This window comes from Bos taurus, chromosome 11, assembly GCF_002263795.3.
Source record: "Bos taurus isolate L1 Dominette 01449 registration number 42190680 breed Hereford chromosome 11, ARS-UCD2.0, whole genome shotgun sequence".
NCBI lineage: Eukaryota > Metazoa > Chordata > Mammalia > Artiodactyla > Bovidae > Bos > Bos taurus.
Window position 1 is genome coordinate 96,090,659 of NC_037338.1, and position 24,492 is coordinate 96,115,150.

Genomic DNA, 24,492 nt, shown 5'->3' on the forward strand with positions numbered 1-24,492 from the left:
TGAATAAATATTCAGGGTTGATTTCCTTTAGGATTGACTGGTTTGATCTCCTTGCAGGTTCATCATAGTGCCTGCCAGAGTTACAAATGCTAATTGTGGAATGAGTCAGCTTTTTAAAGCGCCAAAGCTTGAATTGGCCTAAAGATCGCGCAGAGAAATTTACACCCGGGAAAGCACCCTCAACTCTCCCTTTCAGAAACCATTTCTAACAACCGCTGGAAATGAAAATATCCTAGCTCCTTTAAGATAGCCCATGGGGATTTGGGTCACCTAAACAGATGCCCAACCCGTGGCGTTTCGCTTGGAAATCGTTTCCAAGTAGCCCTGCCTTATTTACTCCGCCGGGGAGGTAGGGCCCGCAGGAAGACCTGGCCACTTCAGCTCTGGAGAAATACACAAACAGGTCTTCACCTGGCACACCAGGACCCCTTACGCTCCCTTCCAAGGGCGCGCCCCGAGGACCCAGTCCTCCAGGCTGGGAGCGGTTGGCCGCCGCGCTCTTCCGGGGTCTGGAGGAGGAGCGAAGGTCTAAGACCCGCCCCCACTGGGGCGGAGCCACGGCCCAGGACTGGCCTAAACCGTCGCAGGTAATGCAGTCTGGAGCTGAGTCGGGGTGCTCCGGGACCCCGGTTGGAGGCGATCCCGGGTGGGGGCGGCTGCATCTTTTAGGGGAATGGAGCTAGGCCGGGTAGAAAACGCCGGGTAGACCTCCTCAGGCTCCGGCCCAGCCACACTGACGGACAGGAACCAGCCGGTTCTCTCCTGACCCTGTCTCCTATCGCTTATCGCTGCCACGCGGGGATGGGACTGGGGGATGGGACTGGCAGGGGCTGCTTCGGGAGGTCCCGGGCCAGGTGAAGTTTACGCCACTGAGCTTTGGGCTTTGGGAACAGCAGTTAGTGGCTTAGGCTGAAGGTTGGATTTATCCATTCACGTCCCGGAAATGTTATCTATTTTCTTTCATCATTCACTCATCCCTCACTTCTGCTCTATACCGGCCACTAGTTGGTTCTCTGAATGCATCGGAGAGGCCCAGCTCCCTTGGAATTTAGTCTAGAATCTAGTCTAGAGACTTTTAAATAGATAATTACATTAAGGGTGATCCTGCAATTACGATAGCTTAATGGATACCTTCGGATGGAGAATAACTTGAGAATGTAAGAGGAAAGCAACAAATAAGGGAAGGTTTCACTAAGGATGGGACAGTTGAACTGGACTTTGGAGGTTAACTAGGACTTTGCTAGTTGACCAGAGGGAAGGGACATTTCAGGTAAGGGAAGCAGCCTAAGATGCAAGTTATGAAAGACATTTCAAAGGAACAAATGTAGTAAGAACAGCTCAATATAGCAAGAAATTTAGAGTTGAGCTCCTGAAAAGGTTGAGACCAGAAGGCTTTGAATGTCATTCTGGGGCCAAGAGTTATCCTAGAGTTTGGTATTTCTCAGCTTTTTAAAGTGTTTTATCTTTTGATAAATATAAATACCTTATGACCTCCAAAATTATTTTGATATATGCCATTTACCCATGAAAACCATAGACACAGAAAACTTCAAGCAAAAAAAATTCTCTAATTGGATTAAGAAAATTGTGTTATTGTTGCCTTCCAAATGTAAGTTTTTATCAAAAGGTTGGTAGTGCTTCAGATCTGGCCCTAGAAATGGGTGTATCAACAGGAAATTTTTTAAAATGGGAAGTAATCTCTGTGTGTTAGGTAGAAGATAATCGTCAATGTCTAAAGAGTGCCTTTCTGTCTTATGCATAGGACATCATGAAGCAGCTGCCAGTCTTGGAGCCTGGAGACAAGCCCAGGAAAGAAACATGGTCTGTAAGGAAGGATTCAGACAGAGAAACACATGAGTTTTTGTTTCATTTATAAGTAGTTTACTAACATATTTGATCATCTATGAAAAACAGTAGAGATGAAACTGTCTGCAGTTTCTGGTAATTAGACTCAAACTGTCTGAGAAGGTCTTTGGAGTAAAGGTAGTGGGGCAATAATTATCACAGAGCAGATGTTGATTTTATTAGAATCCATTTACCAAGACGAGTAAGACACTGGCCATCTGGCATCCTCAGCTCCAGCACTGTGTCTTCCCCCTAGCTGTGACTCATTTTTTAAGGTTTTCAGGGAATTAGATTAAACTGGCTTCACTGTTTCTTGAGTGCTTGTTCAACTCACCCTTCATTCAACAACTAACACTGGCCTGACGGGCAGTTACGGTGTAGATGCTGAAGGTACAAAGGTGAATGAATAGTCTCAGCGTGGGGGCGGCTGCAGACTAACGTGGTGATGGTGATGAAAAGCGATCAGTGCTGAAGCAGGGCTCATAGAGGGCTGTAGAGAGGAGGCAGTGCTTCTGCAGGACCTTGGAGGAGAGCCTTTGATCTGCCTTCTCTGTGTTCACTTTTGCCCTCTACCCATCAAAAATCTGATCATGGTATTCTCTGGATTAAAAGCCTTTTGTTCCTCTGTGTTGGTCTTAGGATAGAAACCAGAGTCCATAAAATGACCCGCTGGGCCCTGCATAATCTGTCCCTACCTACTTTTCCAACTTTACGACCCCCTGCTCACCCTTTGTTCTCTTTCTCTTCCTTTAACGTGGTTTGCACTCTCCCACTGAGGAACTGAACAGGCTGGTCCTTCTACCTGGATCACCCTTTCCCCCCATCTTTTGTCCCTTTCTTTACCCAGCTATTAATAACTTCTACTCATACTTCAGATCTCAGTTAAAATGGGGCTCCTTTAGGAAGTCTTCTGTGACCACTCTTGTCCCCACCCAACTCTCCTTACAGAGGAGGGACCCCCTGTGATATGTTCTCATACTGTATATCCAGTTATCCTTTATAGCACAGTTGAAATGAAGTGGTTATTTGTGAAATTACCTGTTTAGTGTTTTTCTTCCCAACTAGTCTGGCAGGGCTATGAAGCAGGGACTTCTTTTGTCTTATTCACCATGTAGCTGGAGGGCTGTGTGCCCTTGAATAAGTTATTTAACCTTTCTAAGCCTCAGGTCCGTAGCTATAAAACTCCGATGATAACGGTACTGTCCTCAAAGGGGTTTTGTACAAGTTGAGTGAAACCAGGGTTGTAGCAAAGTTAGCGGTAGGCATGGTACATGGTTAGCAGTCATTCGGGCAGTAATGTGATACGTGAATCTGGACATCAAAAGAGAGATCTGGAAAAGAAACAGATTTTGAAATCACTGATGAACATGTAGATAGGTGGTAATTGAAGCCATCAGTACACATAGGATTGATCAGATAAGCAAACCTAGACTAAGACAAAGAATCCATGGGGGTTGGAAGAAAGCTGGAGGGAAAGGAGTCAGAGAAGGAAACAGAAAGTGCAGCCAGACAGGTGGATAGAGAACCAAAAGGAAAGAGTGGGGAAGCCAGGCCAGAAGAAAGGTGCGAGAAGGAGGGAAGAGCCAAGAGTCCCAAATGCCAGAAAAACAGCTACAGAATTTTCTTTTCCAACCAGAAAGGTTGAAGTGTCTGCATTCAGAATAACTTTACAGAATGGAATGAATGGATCCTGTATTTGATTTTTCAAAGAGCTAGCTTTGGCTTCCATCAGGTCAAGCTTTATGAGTAATCTGGAAAAGCTCTTAAAATTCAATGAAGGATGGAGAATATTACTTGGCAGAGGGGAGCATTACTGGCTAGTGGTGGGAGCTTTGTTGCTGTTGGTTCTCACGCGATTATACATAAAGCTCCGGCTATCATTTACTGAGTCGTTCCCTGCTGTGTGACAAGAGTGCATCTCATTCTTCACAGGTACAATTCTTGCTGTCTTCATTTTACAAATGAGGAAACTAAAGTGACTTCTAAAGGGGCATACCTGGAGAAAGCATGAGAACTAGGACTTGAACTAGGTCTGTCTGAATGGGCAAGCCGTGCTCATAAGTACCATCTTGTGCCAGGACATACCATTGAACATTTCTGTGTATCAGTTTCTGCCTCTACCACATGGGGACAATAACTAGTCCAGGGCATCCTCAGGAGGTTAATGTCAGATGAAAGTAGGGACAGAAGTAAAAAATCAAAGGTTATGTGCAAAGGGACGGTACTGTTGTTAATCAGAAAAATGCTGCTTTGCTAGGTATTATTTTAAAAGTCTGTGTGTGTATAAGACCCTTCTCTCTGGTGACTGTTCCATGAGGAGTGCAAAGAACACACTGCTGCATTTATTCTCTGCTCAGGCCTCCTGAATATATCCTCCCTTTGGCAGGTACACCCTGACCCTGGTTGGAGACAGCCCCTGTGCACGGGTTGGTCACAGCTGCTCATATTTACCCCCTGTTGGTGATGCCGAGAGAGGGAAGGTCTTCATTGTTGGGGGAGCAGATCCAAACAGAAGCTTCTCAGATGTGCACACCATAGATCTGGGTAAGACCAGCAGTGGAGGGGACTTCCCTGGCGGTCCAGTGGTTGGGACTCCAAGTTTCCGCTGTAGGGAACATGTATTTGATCCCTGGTGGGGGAACAAGGATACCTTGCCATGTGGCATGGTTAAAAAAAAAAAGACCAGAAGCTACAGAGCAAGTGCCCTTTGGCTAGAGAGCAGGGCTTTGTGCTGCTGGCCATGATCATTCCTAAGATTATTAGTTCAAACATGTACATTACCATATATAAAATAAGTAACCAGTGGGAAATTGCTGTGTGTGAGCTCCTGGAGCTTACTCAAACTCATGTCTATCAAGTTGGTGATGCCATCCAACCATCTCATTCTCTGTCATCCCCTTCTCCTCCTATCTTCAATCTTTCCCAGCATCAGGGTCTTTTCAAATGAGTCAGTTCTTTGCATCAGGTAGCCAAAGTAGTTGAGCTTCAGCTTCAGCATCAGTCCTTCCAATGAATATTCAGGACTGATTTCCTTTAGGATTGACTGGTTTGATCTCCTTGAAGTTCAAGGGACTCTCAAGAGTCTTCTCCAACACCACAATTCAAAAGCATCAATTCTTCAGCGCTCAGCTTTCTTTATAGTCCAACTCTGACATCCATACATGACTACTGGAAAAATCATAGCTTTGACTAGATGGACCTTTGCTGGCAAAGTAATGTTTCTGCATTTTAGTATCTTGCCTAGGTTGGTCATAGCTTTCTTCCAAGGTGCAAGCATCTTTTAATTTCATGGCTGCAGTCACCATCTGCAGTGATTTTGGAGCCCCCAAAATAAAGTCTCTCACTGTTTCCATTGTTTCCCCATCTATTTGCCATGAAGTGATGGGACCAGATGCCATGATCTTCATTTTTTGAATGCTAAGTTTTAAGCCAGCTTTTTGACTCTCCTCTTTCACTTTCATTAAGAGGCTCTTTAGTTCTGTTTTGCTTTCTGCCATAAGGGTGGTTTCATCTGCATATCTGAGGTTATTGATATTTCTCTAGGCAATCTTGAATCCAGCTCGTGCTTCATCCAGCCTGGCATTTTGCATGACATGCTCTGCATGTAAGTTAAATAAACAGTGTGACAGTATACAGCCTTGACGTACTCCTTTCCCTATTTGAGACCAGTCTGTTATTCCATGTCCAGTTCTACCTGTCCCTTCATGACCTGCATACAGATTTCTCAAGAGGCAGGTCAGGTGGCCTGGTATTCCTATCTCTTTCAGAATATTCCACAGTTTGCTATGATCCACACAGTCAAAGGCTTTGGCATAGTCAATAAAGCTGAAGTAGATGTTTTTCTGGAACTCTCTTGCTTTTTCCATGATCCAGTGGATGTTGGCAATTTGATCTCTGGTTCTTCTGCCTTTTCTGAAATCTAGCTTGAACATCTGGAAGTTCAGGGTTCACGTACTGTTGAAGCCTGGCTTGGAGAATTTTGAGCATTACTTTACTAGCGTGTGAGATGAGTGCAATTGTGTGGTAGTTTGAGCATTCTTTGGCATTGCCTTTCTTTGGGATTGGCATGAAAACTGACCTTTTCCAGTCCTGTGGCCACTGCTGAGTTTTCCAAATTTGCTGGCATGTTGAGTGCAGCACTTTCACAGCATCATCTTTTAGGATTTGAAATAGCTCAACTGGAATTCTATCACTTCCACTAGCTTTGTTCATAGCGTTGCTTCCTAAGACCCACTTGACGTCACATTCCAGGATGTCTGGCTCTAGATGAGTGATCACACCATCATGGTTATTTGGGTCATGAAGATCTTTTTTGTATAGTTCTTCTGTATGTTGTTGCCACCTCTTCTTAATATCTTCTGCTTCTGTTAGGTCCATACCATTTCTGTCCTTTATTGTGCCCATCTTTACATGAAATGTTTCCTTGGTATCTCTAATTTTCTTGAAAAGATCTCTAGTCTTTCCCATTCCATTGTTTTCCTCTATTTCTTTGCACTGATAGCTGAGGAAAGCTTTCTTATCTCTAATCGCTATTCTTTGGAACTCTGCATTCAGATGGGTATATCTTTCCTTTTCTCCTTTGCCTTTAGCTTCTCTTCTTTTCTCAGCTATTTGTAAGGCCTCCTCAGACAACCATTTTACCTTTTTGCATTTCTTTTTCTTGGGGATGGTCTTGATCACTACCTCCTATACAATGTCATGAACCCCTGTCCACAGTTCTTCAGGCACTCTGTCTATCAGATCTAATCCCTTGAATCTATTTGTCACTTCCACTGTGTAATCATAAGGGATTTGATTTAGGTCATACCTGAATGGTTTAGTGCTTTTCCCTACTTTCTTCAATTTAAGTCTGAATTTGGCAATAAGGAGTTCATGATCTGAGCCACAGTCAGCTCCCTGTCTTGTTTTTGCTGACTGTAGAGAGCTTCTCCATCTTTGACTGCAAAGAATATAATCAATCTGATTTCGGTGTTGACCATCTGGTGATGTCCATGTGTAGAGTCTTCTCTTGTGTTGTTGGAAGTGAGTGTTTGCTATCACCAGTGCGTTCTCTTGGCAGAACTCTGTTAGTCTTTTCCCTGCTTCATTTGTATTCCAAGGCCAAATTTACCTGTTACTCCACATATCTCTTGACCTCCTACTTTTGCATTCCAGTCCCTTATAATGAAAAGAACATATTTTTGGGGTGTTAGTTCTAGAAGGTCTTGTAGATCCTCATAAAACCATTCAGCTTCAGCTTCTCTGGCATTACTGGTTGGGGCATAGACTTGGATTACTGTGATATTGAATAGGTTTGCCTTGAAAATGAACAGAGATGATTATGTTGTTTTTGACATTATATCCAAGTACTGCATTTTGGACTCTTTTGTTGACTATGAGGGCTACTCCATTGCTTTTAAGGGATTCTTGCCCACAGTAGTAGATATAATGGTCATCTGAGTTGAATTCACCCATTCTAGTCCATTTTAGTTCACTGAACATCACTGAAAAGTCCCTAAAAACTCAACAGACTCCAGGAATATATCCACCAAACTAAGCCTCCCTTGATTTGGGGCAAAGAGTCCATTTGGAGCCCTGGACAGCCAGCCACTCATTTATCAGATGTTTCTCTAGGAGACACTGATTCCTTCACCTCTTACATCCACATCACCAAATCCTAAATATCTCTATTTTCATGCATGTCTTTCCATTTGCATGGCTACTACTGTGGTCCAAGCCTCAGTGTCTCCCAGCTACACTCTTAAAACAACCTTCTTACTGATCTGCCTGCTTCCAAACTTACCCCCTGTGCAGTGCATTTTCAGTACTCAGGTGAGTATTTGATAAAATATAAGTCTGATTATGTCACTCCGCAGTTTCAGGCCTTCCCCAGCTTCATCTCCTGGCTCTCCGAAACCGCATTTGCTCCACTGAATATCCTTTGGTTTCTTGAACTCTATTGGTCTCCAAGCCTTTGCATCTATTGTTCCATCTGCTTGGGACACTTTTCCTTGTCATCTGACTGCTTTCCATCTTTCCGACCCCAGGTTAAATGTCACTTCCAGGGACTTCCCTGGTGGTTGAGACTCTGCTCTCTTAATGCAGGGAGCACGCATTTGATCCCTGGTCAGAGAACTAAGATCCCACATGCCAGCGTGGAACGGCCAAAGTACATAAATAAACAAAAATGAATGAAAGAAAAGTCACTTCATTAGGAAGCTTGCCCTGGTATATCTGGACTAGTTTAGGTACTGCCACTGAAAAGGGGCAACTCTTCTGTTTTTCGTCTCTATTCCTGTGCTACCTCCTGACACACCTTCAGTACTTGCCTTCTGACTGACAAATATGTGGGGATTTTTTCCCCACAGCAGATAATTCTGCAACACCAGCTGGATGTCCTACAACTCAGCTCAGTTCTATCTGGAGTTAGACTCCAAGCCCACAGGTGAAGGGCTCAGACCCACAAGATTCTCCCTGCTCCCTTTCAGATGCCAATCACAAGGCCACAGGCAGTTCTGACCAACCCCTTTAAATGGGAGGGTCCCCTGACACCCTCCTCTGTTCAGTTCAGTCGCTCAGTCGTGTCTGACTCTTTGCGACCCCATGAATTGCAGCACACCAGGCCTCCCTGTCCATCACCAACTCCCGGAGTTCACTCAGACTCACGTCCATTGAGTCACTGATGCCATCCAGCCGTCTCATCCTCTGTTGTCCCCTTCTCCTCCTGCCCCCAATCCTTCCCAGCATCAGAGTCTTTTCCAGTGAGTCAGCTCTTCGCATGAGGTGGCCAAAGTACTGGAGTTTCAGCTTTAGCATCATTCCTTCCAAAGAAATCCCAGGGCTGATCTCCTTCAGAATGAACTGGTTGGATCTCCTTGCAGTCCAAGGGACTCTCAAGAGTCTTCTCCAACACCACAGTTCAAAAGCATCAATTCAAAAAAAAAAAAGGCATCAATTCTTTGGCACTCAGCCTTCTTCACAGTCCAACTCTCACATCCATACATGACCACAGGAAAAACCATAGCCTTGACTAGACAGACCTTTGTTGGCAAAGTAATGTCTCTGCTTTTGAATACGCTATCTAGGTTGGTCATAACTTTTCTTCAAAGGAGTAAGCGTCTTTTAATTTCATGGCTGCAGTCACCATCTGCAGTGATTTGGGAGCCCCCAAAAATAAAGTCTGAGACTGTTTCCACTGTTTCCCCATCTATTTCCCATGAAGTGATGGGACCAGATGCCATGGTCTTCGTTTTCTGAATGTTGAGTTTTAAGCCAACTTTTTCACTCTCCTCTTTCACCTTCATCAAGAGACTTTTTAGTTCCTCTTCACTTTCTGCCATAATGGTGGTGTCATCTGCATATCTGAGGTTATTGATATTTCTCCCGGCAATCTTGATTCCAGCTTGTGCTTCTTCCAGCCCAGCGTTTCTCATGATGTACTCCGCATAGAAGTACATAGACACCCTCCTCAGCTTCCATTAATTTCTGGTTAATTTCCTCAAGAGGCCACCAAGCTCAGGAAAACAGCCAAACAGAAAAGATGCTTAGAGCAAAGTATGTGGGGAAAGGCACTCCTGTGCCCCGTCCAGGTGCCCTACCTTTGCAACACTTCCATGTATTCACCAACCCGGAAACTCTGAACCCTGCCTTTTTTCTGGAGGAGTAATTGATTACATTAAGGCCGTTGGTGATTGTCAACCTCCATCCGTCTCCTTTCCCCAGAGCTGGGGGTGGGGTTGTCTGTGGCTGAAAGTTCTAACCTTGTAGTCTCACGCTTTCTTCCCCTGGCAACCAGCCCCCATCTTTAGGGGCTTTCCAAAAGTCACCTTATTAACATAAACTCAGGGACTTCCCTGGTGATCCAGTGGTTAAGACTTTGTACATCCAGTGTAGCGGGAGTGGGTTGGATCTCTGGTACAAGAAATAAGACTCCACATGCCTCATGGTGTGGCCAAAAAACCCCCATAAACTCAGGTGTGGTTAACAGGGGGTTTGTCATCAATAACAAGACACTTACCAGTCTTATTACTTAGGTCATCACAAAGGTTTTCAGAGCTCTTTGCCTAAACAGATGAAGGTCAAATATATATTTCCTAACATAAATGACAATGACACAATCACTCTCTGTGTTTCCATAGCATCCTGTACTTTCCCATCTTTATCCCTCTTCACAACCCTGTTCACATGGGATTGTTTCCTTGTTTATCTTCCCTACCAAAGTATAAGCTCCTTGGAAACAGGGAACATAGTTATAAATATGTATTTTTTTCTTTTTTTTGCCCTGCCATGCAGCTTATTGAGCCTGGCTCACGGCAGTGAAAGCATCGCATCCTAACCTCTAGGTTATCAGAGAACTCTCAACATCGTTATACTACCTCTCATTGCATCCCCAGCCATTATCATAGCACCCGGCACAGAGTAGGTGCTTTATAAGTATTTGGATGAATGAATGAACTAACAAGTGACTACTGTGTACTACATAATGGCAAAAGAAAACTGGTGTGGTGTTGTTCAGTTGCTAAGTTGTGTCTGACTCTTTGTGACCCCATGGACTGCAGCACACCAGGCTTCCCTGTCCTTCTCTATCTCCCCGAGTTTGCTCAGTCTCATGTCTGTTGAGTTGATGATGCCGTCCAACCATCTCATCCTCTGTCTCCTCCTTCTCTTCCTGCCCTCTGTCTTTCCCAGCATCAGAGTCTTTTCCAGTGAGTCAGCTCTTTGTTTCAGGGGGCCAAAGTACTGGAGCTTCAGCTTCAGCATCAGTCCTTCCAATGAATATTCAGGGTTGATTTCCTTTAGGATTGACTGGTTTGATCTCCTTGCTTTCCAAGGGACTCTCAAGAGTCTTCTTCAGAACCACAGTTCAAAAATGTGTTGTTAACGTGTTTTATTAGGTTCATGTAACATGGGTGTTATTGTTTTGATCTTAGTTGTGTATCAACCACATGTGCAGGAGTCTACTTGTAAAACTTGAAGTTGTTTGGCCTCTGTTGTAGTCTTGGAAGATCTGACATCAGTAGGCCTGGATGTCTGCATGGTGACAATTTTTTGCAACTGACCTGCCGGGTTCTCATTCTCCACAATTTCCTCCAATTCTCTGTAGGCATTTGAATTTCTACACACTGTACTAGGATTTCAAAGGTAAATTAAATCTCTTTCATCTCTCAAGAAGTTTACCATCTAGTACAGTTATAATTCTGTTGTGACTTGTTACTACTTTTGTGACTCTGGCTAAACCACCTAAACCATCTGGGGTTCAGTGTCCCATAATAACTCGCTTCACTTGGCACTTGTAATGATCTAACAAGACAATGCCTGTGAAGGCCCTATGTGAGTGGTTTACTAATTAAAATCACTAAGAAGTCAGGTATTAATAGTCTGTGGAATTGTTTTAGCCAGAAGTCCTTTACCTAGAGGTAATAGAAACTGTCTTCACCAACCAAAAAAAAATTAAAAAACCTAGAGAGAGAATCCATGGGCAGGGAATTTGGCCTAGCCTCCGGAGAGAGTGGAGGCGGGACTTAGAAAGCTGACAAAAACTGCCTATTTTCTCCCTTATTCTGCAGGGAGATGGGGGAAATATGTTTGTTTGTTTGTTTTTTCAGTTTGACCGAACCAGGTCTTAGTTGAGGCATGCAAACTCTTGGCTGTGGCATGTGGGATCTAGTTCCCCAACCAGGGATCGAACCCAGGCCTCCTGCTTTGGGAGCTCAGAGTCCCAGTCATTGGACACCAGAGGAGTCTCTAGGGGGATCTGCTCCTTTATGTAGATGTTTCATTCTTCTCTTCTCCACACCGTGGCTTTCTCTGCTTCTCCACATATGGTAGAAGATGGGCGCCCAAACCCAGAAATCTATTTGAATTCCAAATTCTTGGGGGAGAGGCTCTGATGGGCTCGTCTTGGGTCCGATGACTACCTTTGGCCCTATCAGCTAAAGCTAGGAAGTCAAGGTGTAGTATAACCCAGTCTCCTGGGATCTATCCCTGGGATCGGGAGATGGGGCAGGTCCCATCAGATCAGATCAGATCAGATCAGTCGCTCAGTCATGTCTGACTCTTTGCGACCCCATGAATCGCAGCACGCCAGGCCTCCCTGTCCATCATCAACTCCCGGAGTTCACTCAGACTCACGTCCATCGAGTCAGTGATGCCATCCAGCCATCTCATCCTCTGTCGTCCCCTTCTCCTCCTGCCCCCAATCCCTCCCAGCATCAGTCTTTTCCAATGAGTCAACTCTTCGCATGAAGTGGCCAAAGTACTGGAGTTTCAGCTTTAGCATCATTCCTTCCAAAGAAATCCCAGGGCTGATCTCCTTCAGAATGGACTGGTTGGATCTCCTTGCAGTCCAAGGGACTCTCAAGAGTCTTCTCCAACACCACAGTTCAAAAGCATCAATTCTTCGGCACTCAGCCTTCTTCACAGTCCAACTCTCACATCCATACATGACCACAGGAAAAACCATAGCCTTGACTAGACGAACCTTTGTTGGCAAAGTAATGTCTCTGCTTTTGAATATGCTATCTAGGTTGGTCATAACTTTCCTTCCAAGGAGTAAGCGTTTTTTAATTTCATGGCTACAGTCACCATCTGTAGTGATTTTGGAGCCCCAGAAAATAAAGTCTGACACTGTTTCCACTGTTTCCCCATCTATTTCCCATGAAGTGGTGGGACTGGATGCCATGATCTTCGTTTTCTGAATGTTGAGCTTTAAGCCAGGTTTTTCACTCTCCACTTTCACTTTCATCAAGAGGCTTTTTAGTTCCTCTTCACTTTCTGCCATAAGGGTGGTGTCATCTGCATATCTGAGGTTATTGATATTTCTCCCGGCAATCTTGATTCCAGCTTGTGTTTCTTCCAGTCCAGCATTTCTCATGATGTACTCTGCATATAAGTTAAATAAACAGGGTGACAATATACAGCCTTGACGAACTCCTTTTCCTATTTGGAACCAGTCTGTTGTTCCATGTCCAGTTCTAACTGTTGCTTCCTGACCTGCATACAGATTTCTCAAGAGGCAGGTCAGGTGGTCTGGTATTCCCATCTCTTTCAGAATTTTCCACAGTTGATTGTGATCCACACAGTCAAAGGCTTTGGCATAGTCAATAAAGCAGAAATAGATGTTTTTCTGGAACTCTCTTGCTTTTTCTATGATCCAGCGGATGTTGTCAATTTGATCTCTAGTTCCTCTGCCTTTTCTAAAACCAGCTTGACCGCATAGAATACGGTTTATGGACAGGCCGACAGCCCCCAATGTGTCTGATGTAAAATGTTCTGGAGGTTGACCACATTCCCTTTAAGTGATCTGCTGGTTGTTCACTTACACTTTTAACCCCTTTTTCCTTTTTCACCCTCCCCCAAGTTTGTCAGCCACTATAAACCACTGGCAGCCCCAATCTAGGAACTGGGTGAAATGTTTTCTAGGAACACACCAGTGGGATTTAGCCACCTCAGAGGGCCTCCTGCCCCGGTACGAGCACACCAGCTTCATTCCCTCCTGCACACCTCACAGCATCTGGGTGTTTGGAGGGGCCGACCAGTCAGGAAATCGAAACTGCCTGCAAGTTCTGAATCCTGGTAAGTAGCTGATGGTTATTTTATTTACAAAAATGAATAAGTAAATCCAATTTCCATTCCTGTACCAAAGTCCCATTTGGATTTTACTGACTGATCCATTTAACCTTTGCTAACCTCATAGAAAAATAGACATTTCCACTTCGAATAGAATCTGAAAATCATAAATGATATTTTGTTTTCCTCCTAAGTTGCACAAAGTATCAACTTCTGAAAAGTCAAAGCTGAAAGAGACTTCAGAAAACAGTTATGCCAAGTGGGCAACCTGGTCTAGCGACGGGGGGTGACTTTCCTAAAGTCATCAGGGAATCAGAGCCTTGAGCAGGCTCGAATCCGAGTCACTCTATCAGAGGTCTCAAATGGGGGTGATTGTGCCCGCCAGGAGACAGTTGGCATGTTGCACCTTGGGGCAGGGCATCTAATGTGTGGAGGCCAGAGATGCTACCATACATCCTGTAATGCAGTGGTCCCCAACCTTTTTGGCACCAGGGACTGGTTTTGTGGAAGACAAATTTTCCATGGACAGGGGTGGGAGCGGGGTGGGGTCATGGTTTGGGGATGATTCAAACTTATTACATTTATTGTCACTTTATTTCTATTATTATTACATCGGCTCCACCTCAGATCATCAGGCATTAGATCCTGGAGGCTGAGGACCCCTGCTATAATGCATAGGGCAGCGTCTCACAATAAAGAATTGTCTGGTCTAGAATGTCAATAGTGCCAAAGTTTAGAAACCCTGCTCGAGATCCTCTTAGTATGTTTCTTTTAGCCAAAAAGTACAAAGTTCCTGACTCGTCTCACTGGCAGTTTTGTCACAGAGGAAGCAGTTTGGGGACATCACTGCTGCAAGGATGTTGCTGAGCCACCCATGGGGGTGGACCTGACTTTCTGTCAGTTAGAAACACTTTTTTGTTGTTTTGCTCTTTGTAAATTTTTCAATATGCATTGAAAAATGTCTAAAAAGTGTAAATAAGTGGACAAAAGCCATCCACAATCCTATGATATTAAGGTTATTAATATCAATATATTAATATCAATATAAGGCTATATTGCTATAGCCTATATATAAGGCTATTAATATTAATAACAGTTCTGTGTACTTCCTTTCTGTCTTTTCTCTGCATTTTTGTAAACCTGAGATCTTTGTATTTTACCATTACACTGTTGTGTCTTTTTAATTTCATAATTAGCACAGAAATGATTCCCTATCAACAAAGCTTTGCTAAAATCATTTTTAATGGCTGTATAACACTCAATTTTATGATGATACCATAATTCCTCTGTTTTTTTTTTTTTAACATGTAGGCTGTCTTCAGATTTCTATCATTATAAATAACAAAGTAGTGAATATCTTTGTTCAGAAGTCATTGAAAATGTATTTCAAATTATTGCCTTAGAATTCATGCCCAGAAATAAAAGAACTAGATAAAACCCTGGACTTTGCTTTTTTTGTTTGTTTGTTTGTTACTTTAAGGCTTTTAGTACATGCTATCAAATTGTTCTCCAGGAAGACTTTTTTTAATTTTCTTTTTTGGCCACATTGCACAGTTTGTGCAATCCCAATTCCCTGACCCAGGATTGAATCCGGGCCCAGAGAGTGAAAGCCCAGAATCCTAACCACTAGGCTACCAGGGGACTCCATCTCTAGAAGGATTTTTTTCAACTTATCCTCTCTCCAATTGTGTTTAATAGTTCTTGTTTCACTCCTGACTGGCACTGAATTTATCATGTTTAAGCACTGCTAATTTGATGGGCAAAAGTAAAAAAACACAAACGATTGTATCTAATTGTTTAAATATGCAGTTTGTTCATTACTAGTAACCTGGACATTTTTCATGTAACAGTCAGCTCTTGCCTGGTTACCTGTGTCAACGATAGGTTTACTTGTATAACAGTTGGTCTTCTTTGTCATTCTGGGACAGTAATAATTTCTATCTTGTTAGGTTTGGCAAGAATTAACTCACGTCTGGCTCATAGTTAACATTCAGTAATTGTTGTGGCTGATGTAGCTATGGTTTGACAGATGGAAATCAGTTCCAGAGCCCTGGCCTCTCAATTTTTCAGTGATGGCATCTATTTTAAATAAAATACAGTAAGAATTTGGAAAGCTTCTGTCAAAGAAATTGACTTTCCACCAGATCCTTTCCTGTCCTGGAAAGTATAGTTTGACACCATGACCAAGAAATATGAATGATATAAGTGCATCATTAATTTCTTGTGTTACTAAGGCAAGTTCCTCAGTCTTAGGATTCCTTTCTGATTATTTGTGCTAGCATTTGACTTGGCAGCCACACAATCTCAATTTTATGACAGTACCATAATTCCTCTGTTTTGTTTTGTTTTTTATTCTGAAGGTTGTATGCTTTCTAACTCCTCCTAAGATCTAAAAGTTCCCCAAGATCTGTAGCTATAGAGGCAATTACATTATGCTTTGTTATTTCAGCTTTTAGTTTTTGTTGTTTGTTTTTTTTGGCTATGAAGTTTGTGGGATATTCGTTCACCAACCAGGGATCGAACCCAAGACACCTGCAGTGGAAGCCCAGAGTCTTAATCACTGGACTGTCAGGGAAGTCCCCATTATCCTTTGGATATAGGCTGAGACTTGTTTGGTCTCCAGGTTCATGTTTTGAGTCCCACACATACTACAAATGCTTCATGCACCACTTTGTATATTGAATGAAGACCTTTACACGAGACACAGAATTTCCCAGTCAAGAAATAATTCCTGGGAATTCCCTGATGGTCCAGTGGTTAAGACTTGGAGTTTTCACTGCCGTGGGCTCGGGTTTAAGCCCTGGTTGGGGAACTAAAATCCCACAAGCCATGCAGCATGGCAGAAAGGAAGGAAGGAAGAAAGAAAGAAAAGAAGTAGTGGAATGACTGTAGGAGTTTTGACAGATCTGTATTCAGAGCCCTGCCCTACTACTCACCAACACTGTGACTGGGGGAAAGGATTTAAACTTTCTGAGCTTCAGTTCCTTCATCTGCCAAGTGGGGATACTTTCCACCTGCTCCCAGGATTGCCCGAGGATGATGGAGATGGTGGCGTGCTCAGGGCAGTGATTCTGCCCACAGAAGGTGCTCAGTTACCGCTTGTGTTTCTGTAAAATGTGTGCTTCCTTTTGAAAAAAAAAATGAGCTTCTGTTCACCCGCCCAGGTGGTAGAACTTCATTCTCAAGTCAGAAGTGTGGAATATACATAGATCTTGATGTTGAAATGGAATTTGAATTCCAACTCAGCCATTTACTGGTCATGCCATCTTAAATGAGTGACTTAATCTATCTTTGCTTCAATTCCTTATCTGTAAATGGGGGAAGAAATATTTATTTGGCACATAGTGTTTAGTGGGGACAATTACTACTACTACTATTACAACTACTACTACTACTAAGACTGTAATGATATTGTCCACTTTTTTTTAATGGCCACATATCCTGAGAAACATATCCTGCTTTCTTGCACCCAGTGGGAATGAGTTTGCTCAATGTTGGGCTCCTCTGGGTGGGCACAGGGCAGGATAGTCAGCAAAGGGGAATAGGGTGCAGAAAGGATGTTTAATGCTTCCAAAAACAAATTGTCCTCCTTAATTATACCTGTGGCTTTTCACTCGTGAGAATTTGGGTCTATCTGGACACATTCTGAGTATTGTCCCCTACCCCTCCTTGAATTTGATGGCAGGAGATCCCTGCCTAGACCTACCCTGTCCCTCTTGGGGATTGGGGTTTGCCAAGTGACCCTACCCAGCCTCAATGTCTGAGGCCCTCAGCCTGGGGATTTAGATGCCTACCTTCTCTCTGGACCAGATACCAGGACTTGGACTACCCCAGAGGTGACCGGCCCACCGCCATCCCCAAGAACTTTCCACACGTCATCGGCAGCCATTGGAGACCAGCTGTATGTCTTTGGGGGCGGAGAGAGAGGTGCCCAGCCCGTGCAGGATGTGCAGCTTCATGTGTTTGATGCAAGTATGAATGGGGTGGGAGACCCCTGGGGCCACCTCCTACCTGGTCAGGGCTGCCCTGGCCTGCAGCTTACCTGATGCAGGAAACAGATTAGAAAATGACAACCTGGCTGTGGGTCTCAATTCTAGACTTCTTCAGTATTTCTCTTAGCTGGTATCTTCTACCCATAGCTAAAATTGCATTTAAAGAGGAATAACTGATCAATTTAAAAAATGTAGACAGTATAGTTTATCAAGCAAAAGAGAAAAAAGTTTCTCCTTAGGCCTTTCCTTCCCACTGCCCAGACAGAGGTAAATACTGTTAGCTATTCCTAATAGTCTAACTTCCAGATTTTTCTGTGCATTTATAAATCATATGCACATGTATATGTGAACACCTATGAATTTTCTATGAACTTTGAAATTATATGAAAACTTAAAACACATACATGAAAATACTAATTATAAATACTGTTCTGACTTTTACTTTTGTGGGTCTAAGGGTAGATCTTAGGGGCTTCCCTGATGGCTCAGTGGTAAAGAATCCACCTGCAGTGCAGGAGACTCGGGTTCAGTCCCTAGTTTGGGAAGATTCCCTAGAGGAGGAAATGGCAGTCCACTCCAGTGTTCTTGCCTGGAGAATCCCATGGACAGAGGAGCCTGGCGGGCTATAGTCCGTAGGGTCGCAAAGAGTCGAACAGAACTGAGCAACTAAACACGCATGCATACAAGGGTAGATCTTAGTTGAAAGCGTAAACTTTGCAGCCACAGGAAGTGGACTTGGAACCAGATCTGACATCTACTTTCTGTATCACTTTAGACTAATTTCTTAATCTCTCTAGGCCTTAGTTTGCTATAAAATGGAGATAGTAATAGTGCCTAACACAAAGAATTGGAAAGATTAAATGAGATAATGTAATAGTGTATAGCCATTCTGACACATAGGAAACACCTAATAAATTTTCACTGTATTATTATTATTTCTTCATTTAATCACACATCATGGATCTCTCCTAAGCCAACAATTTCCTTGCAAAGCATATTTTTCTGTGAGCATCCTTTATTCATTCAGTCATTTTCCTATAGATTGCTGACAGTGTTACAGTGAATATGTACATTAATTTATGTATGTGTTACAATGTTTAGGGCTCCCCAGGTGGTGCTAATGGTAGAGAACACACCTGCCAATGCAGGAGATGCAAGAGATACAGGTTCAATCCCTGGGTCAGGAGAATCCCCTAAAGGAGGGCATGGTAATCCACTCCGGTATTCACACCTGAAGAATCTCATGGACAGAGGAGCCTGGCAGGCTACTGTCCATAGGATCACAAAGAATTAGATATGACTGAAGTGACTTAGCACAGCACACAACATTTAATGTGGAATAGATGCTGAGGAGTGGAATCACTGGGTCAAAATGGTATGAATATTTAATATATTTAATATTGTAAGACCTTTTGCCAATCTTTTGTCTAAGTAGTGTTTATTTACATTTCTTTCTTTTAGTAGTGGGCATTTATGAATAACGCTTTACAAATATCATGTAACAAAAATAATTTTCCTGTGTTTTTACACCTTTTTTGAAAAAAGGCAATAAGCAAAATTGAAAACTTAAAGTTTAAATTAAAATTAATACATGTCACAATACGAATTTTTCCAGAAAAAATGGACTCTGATTCTTTTAAAGCAGTTTTAAAAAAATATTGGCTTTGAATACATAAAACTGTGAGAGAAAAAATATATGTACATATATATATGCCTACATATATGTGTGTGTGTGTGTATATATATATAATTCTATAACCTCAAAATTGTTAACATTTCAGTGCAATTATGGTCCTTTTTTTAAAAATAGTAGAGATAATTCTAGATGTGCTATTGTGTCTTGTATTTTTCACTTAAGCATTTCCCCAGTAATCACAAAGTTTTCTCAGTGTTTTTATTTATTTTATTTTATTTTATTTAACTTTACAATATTGTATTGGTTTTGCCATATATCAAAATGAATCTTCTCAGTGTTTTTAATGAGCACATAATATTCTATTATGACTGTAGCAATAACTCACTCATTCACTTGTTAATGGACTTAGGGGCTATTTCTGGTTCTCCCCTATTATTAATATAAACAATACTGTGGTAAACATACTTACCACTTAAGTATGCATATGCATCAACTTTCTCAGGTTATTTCAAATTGTATTTCTTGGAACACTGAGGGCTCTGTGAACAACCTTCAGGCATGTTGCAAATGGTAATTCAGAGATAAATTGTTTGTCAGGCTTTTGTCTAAGATAATTTTTGTAGCACTCCTTTAAGACTTTTCTGGTATGTTGAAGTGATTGATTTTCCTCAATTCTATACATGTACAATTTTGAAGATATGAAGGGTTATCAACAGGTAGAATGCATCTGCTCTATTAGGATCATACTCATATTAATAACTCTCGTACTGAGTCCTTTCTTTGTGCCTGTGCTTTACATGTATCATCTCATTTAATCCACACTTCAACCCTGAGAGGTAGGTATTACCGGGTACTCTCTTTCTCTTCATTTTATAGCTGCACTAACTGAAGCTTAGAAAATTAACACGTGCAAGGCCATATAATTATTCAGTGAAATAACCCAGTTTTAACTCCAAATCCTATATTCTAATCATTATCCTATACAACCACTTCAGGAGGCCCTGCTAACTTTAAAAGTAGTAAATTTTTTTCCCCTACTCTTCCAGCTAATCAATTAAGGATAGTGTTTTGAAAAAGAGAATACTCTGAAGGTCTGTCCCAGAAGAAGGAAGCTCACTCTTTTTAATTTTGGGGTAGTTCAAGGTTAAAGAAACTTAAGGGAGGTATTTTTTAAATTCAAAACACAAAGTGGTTCGTTAATGCCCAGTGGAAGGGGTAGGCATATTAGGTAGTGAGTTCTCTAGTCCTGGACACACGTCAGCAGAGGCTGTAAAGGTTGTGGATGGAGGGAGGCCTGGGTTGGGCTGGCAAGTCACAGTGAATGACCCCCAGGCCGCTCTCTGTTCAGCGCATCTCCACTTGCTGGGAGGTGAGGCTTAGGTATAGTCCTCACATTTTTGCTTCATACTTTTGTCACCTTATGTCATGGGATTTATTTTTCCAGACACCCTGACCTGGTCACAACCAGAGACACATGGAAAACCTCCATCCCCCCGACATGGTCACGTGATGGTGGCAGCAGGGACAAAGCTCTTCATCCATGGTGGCTTGGCAGGGGACAATTTCTATGATGATCTCCATTGCATTGATATCAGTAAGTAGGGTAGGGGGCATGGGGGCTTGCTTGTCTGCTTAAAATTAAATAAAATATACTTTGACTAGAGCCTTGCTCTCAACCAGCCAGTAGACTCTTTGCTAGATTCTCTCAAATGTGACCTGAATAATAATAATAATAAAAGCAAGTCTTTCCTAAGTGTTTGCCATGTATTGGGTTGACCAGAAAGTCTGTCCAAGTTTTTCTGTAAGATCTTACAGAAAATTCATGATGAATTTTCTGGCCAACCCAAGACCTATCCATTAATTCTTTCTTATCCTTCCAACAACCCTTCTCTTTCATTAAAATTCATTGTGTCTTGTGCTTCCCGAAGGACTGGATTTCTTTCAAGTTGTAGCCTTTAATTCTCTGGATAACTTTTAGAGTGTGTCTGGAGGTGGACAACCAGAACTGTCATGCTAAATTGTTAAAAAATGCTGAGAAAAGGAAAGTTAGGAATAAACATGAGTATTGTCTTTAAGCGTTTGAATGACCTCAAAAAAGTCCCGAGAGGCTGGACACTTTTGGGGTCATTCTTCCAGACTCTGAAGTCCCTTAGGGCAGGGACTTTGTCTCTTTTTCCCTTAGTGTATTTCCATCATTGAGTACAATGTCTGGCGGGTCGCAGATGATGAGTGTATATCTGTTAAGAGTGGACAGATAGGGACTTCCCTGGTGGTCCAGTGGTTAAGACTTCACGGTTCCACTGCAGGGGGCAGAGGTATGACCCCTTGCTGGAGAACTAAGATCCTGCCTGCCACACAGTGCAACCAAAAAAAAAAAAGTGGACAGAAAAACAAATGAACATAATCTGCAGTGCTCCAGACTACAGGAATTGGAACCATGGGCAGAAGGCATGAGAACTGCTGTGCAAGTATCAGGCTACCTTGCCAAACAGTGGGTTCTCTGATTTGGTGACATTGGAGGCTGGCTGACACTGGCAAGGATATTTGGCTGGACTCGGTGATTCTCCCTTCCAACCCAGTTGCTGGACCCCTGCCTTGAACTGACAGATGGAAAATATCTTCACAGGAGCATTCCTTGCAGGCAGGCAAACAGGGTTTTAATGCTTATTTTAAAAAAAGAAAGTCCTTTTCTCTTGTAGGAGGAACTATTTCCTAGCTATTTTTCCTCCTTTCCTACCCAGGTTGTTCTCTAAAACCTAAAATCCGGTGAGGTCCTGCCTCCTTTAAATGCTTGTCTGAAAAGTTGCAACTATCTGCAGAAATAGGTAGGAAATAGGCGCTGAGGCAGCACGTTACAGCGTAGAGAACACAGATCTGGGAGTCAGACCTGAGTGCAGTTCCAGCTGTGCCACCTGCTAGCTGTGGGACTTCTTCCCCCTCTCTAATCCTGTTTCTTCATCTTCAAGAACAAAGAAAGTAGGCAGAAGTGAGTAGTAGCAATTTTATGCAGCTATGAGAATAAAGTAAACCAGATTTTTGAAGTGTCTAGTCAGCACTCACAAAGTTGCAAAGTAACTGTTACTGTTTCAGACATGCATGTGTGTGCACATACAGGCATGCTTGTGCACGCGCGTGCGCACACACACACACACACACACACCCCCTTACCTGCTCCTGGGCTCCTACGGAGTTAATGGTGATGGTCACCAAAGCTTAGATCACATTCCTCAGTGTGCTCCGAAGACCACCTACATCAGAATCATCTGGGGATGCTTGTTAACAACTATAGATGACTGAGCCCCCTCCCTCCCTCCCTCTCTGGACTATCCAGACAGAATTTCAAGCTCCCCCAAGGAATTTTTGTGCACGCCAAACCTTGCTCTATTATCTTGAGAACTCTTTATGAGTGAAGTTCAGGGGTTGGTTTGCAAACTGCAGACGTCTGACAGGTTCCGTCTGAAACCATTGTCTAGGCCAGGTTTTGCCCACTTTCCATCTCTTGGCAGGTGACATGAAGTGGCAGAAGCTAAGGCCCACTGGGGCAGCTCCCACAGGCTGTGCTGCCCACTCAGCTGTGGCTGTGGGGAAACACCTGTATGTCTTCGGAGGAATGACTCCCACAGGAGCCCTGAATACAATGTACCAGTATCACATAGGTGAGCAGATGTTCACTGTGGGTCTTTAAACAAGTATCACCCTTCTTTGAAACTATCACAATGCTTCGGTCTTTCAATTTGGCCACTCCACATCCAAGGCCGAAGGAATAAAAACCAGACTTTCAGGGAATGACATCATCAAAGCTGTAAGAGTATCATTAGGGTACCCGACCCCCCTGCCCCCGACTTTTCCTGTTTCTTTTAGGGCTCAGGTGATATAGCACATCACTGAACATTTTTGGAAATTTTTAACAGACTTTTTTTCTCCCCCCAAAATAGAAAAGCAGCATTGGACCTTGCTTAAATTTGAGAATTCTCCACCCACTGGACGGTTGGACCATTCCATGTGTATCATTCCGTGGCCAGGGACGTGTACTTCTGAGAAAGAAGATTCAAATTCTGCCACTGTAAACCGTGATGCTGAGAAAGGGGATTCCACTGAGAAAGGAGTGACTCAAGGTGGTGACTCACAGGAGGAAAGTCAGGCTGACACACTGCTCTGTTTCGTGTTCGGTGGAATGAATACAGAGGGGGAAATCTATGACGATTGTATTGTGACTGCAGTTGATTAATAAAACCCATGTTTTTACTGCTTTTAAATGTCAATTACTTGCAGAAAAGTTCAGTCAAACAGTTGTTTTCATATCTCCAAAATTGTCTGCACTATGTATGTATCCCTTTGGCTCTTACCTACTGTGGTAGGTGAAGAGATGAACTGGATAGCCCAGGCAGGGCAAAAACCTTAATAAAGGTTTTTTTAATCAGCAATACGTCCAGGTAACTAACTGGCTGGTTATGAATACTAATCACAAAAATGTTGCAGATATCCTAATTGCAAGATACGACAAAAGTTGTAGAAATCAGTGAGTGGACATTCCCAAGCTGGTGTTTTAACATTTGACTGCACCAGGCCTTAGTTGCAGCATGCAGGATCTAGTTCCTTGACCAAGGATGGAACCCATGCTCCCTTCATTAGAAGCATGGAGTCTTAGCCACCACCCACCAGGGAAATCCAGGGAGGTGCTTTCAATATTAGCAGCTCCTCAGAAAGAGGTGTACTGTTGACTTTTGGTACGGAGAGCCACTGGGGACAGGGGCAAAGATTGGCTCTTGTCTCTCCCCACCAACCCCTACCCCTCTGCACACAACACTTCAGGTCATTTTTAATGTTTGTATGGAAACTGATCTGAAAGAACCTCCTGTCCAAATGCTTTGGGCAACACAAGAGAGGTCCAGGCCTCAGAGTAAATCACACATCAGGTCTCAGTTCCACAAATTAACCTTGCAGCTGGTTGCCCCATGTATAAAATGTCTATCTTTGGACTGAACTGGATTTCATGTTAGCGCGACAGCCTGCCCTTCGTTAATCATACTTAATTGTTCCCACTCTTGTACCAGAGGTAGAGATTGACATGGCTGAGATTCAAAAATACACCCTCACATCCTAAAATTAGGAATTGAATCCAAGTGTGTAAAATTATCAGTGATTCATCACTTATCAAATCTCAAGAGAATCCAAGCAGTTGTAAAGTGTTACGAATAAATAGAAGGCCACTGTTAAGTTTTTCAAAGGTAAGGGGAAGCAGGAAGTTTCAACTATACTCAAGAAAACTCCGCTCTTGAAATGGTCCTTGCCTAGTTAAGCATATGGATGAACCAATCTCCCACCCCTTTTCTTAGGTTAGGCAGGTTTCCCAAAATGACTGAATATTTACAGAAATGTTGTTTCCTTACCTCAAAACCCTGAACAGTCCCAACACATGAGAGTCTAACCTTAAATGACTAACCTAATTAGAAGCTTTATCACAAAAATTAG

General features: G+C 42.9%; 1 protein-coding gene across 4 annotated transcripts; it reads left to right on the forward strand.

Moving 5' to 3' along the window:
• The first annotated feature begins 508 nt into the window (after positions 1–508).
• RABEPK (Rab9 effector protein with kelch motifs) lies at positions 509–23,270 on the forward strand. Of its 4 annotated transcripts, none has more exons than NM_001035399.1 (8): positions 578–587; positions 1,763–1,821; positions 4,232–4,389; positions 13,246–13,398; positions 17,203–17,364; positions 20,465–20,614; positions 22,527–22,676; positions 22,956–23,270. In NM_001035399.1, exons 2-8 carry the CDS (start codon positions 1,769–1,771, stop codon positions 23,246–23,248), a joined length of 1,119 nt encoding a protein of 372 aa, NP_001030476.1. In that variant the 5' UTR covers positions 578–587; positions 1,763–1,768; the 3' UTR covers positions 23,249–23,270. The 4 variants fall into 4 exon arrangements, with proteins under 4 accessions (XP_005213196.1, NP_001030476.1, XP_059747308.1 ...); XM_059891325.1 differs by lacking the exon at positions 578–587 and adding an exon at positions 776–854; XM_059891326.1 differs by lacking the exon at positions 578–587 and adding an exon at positions 1,010–1,157.
• Positions 23,271–24,492: the final 1,222 nt, after the last annotated feature.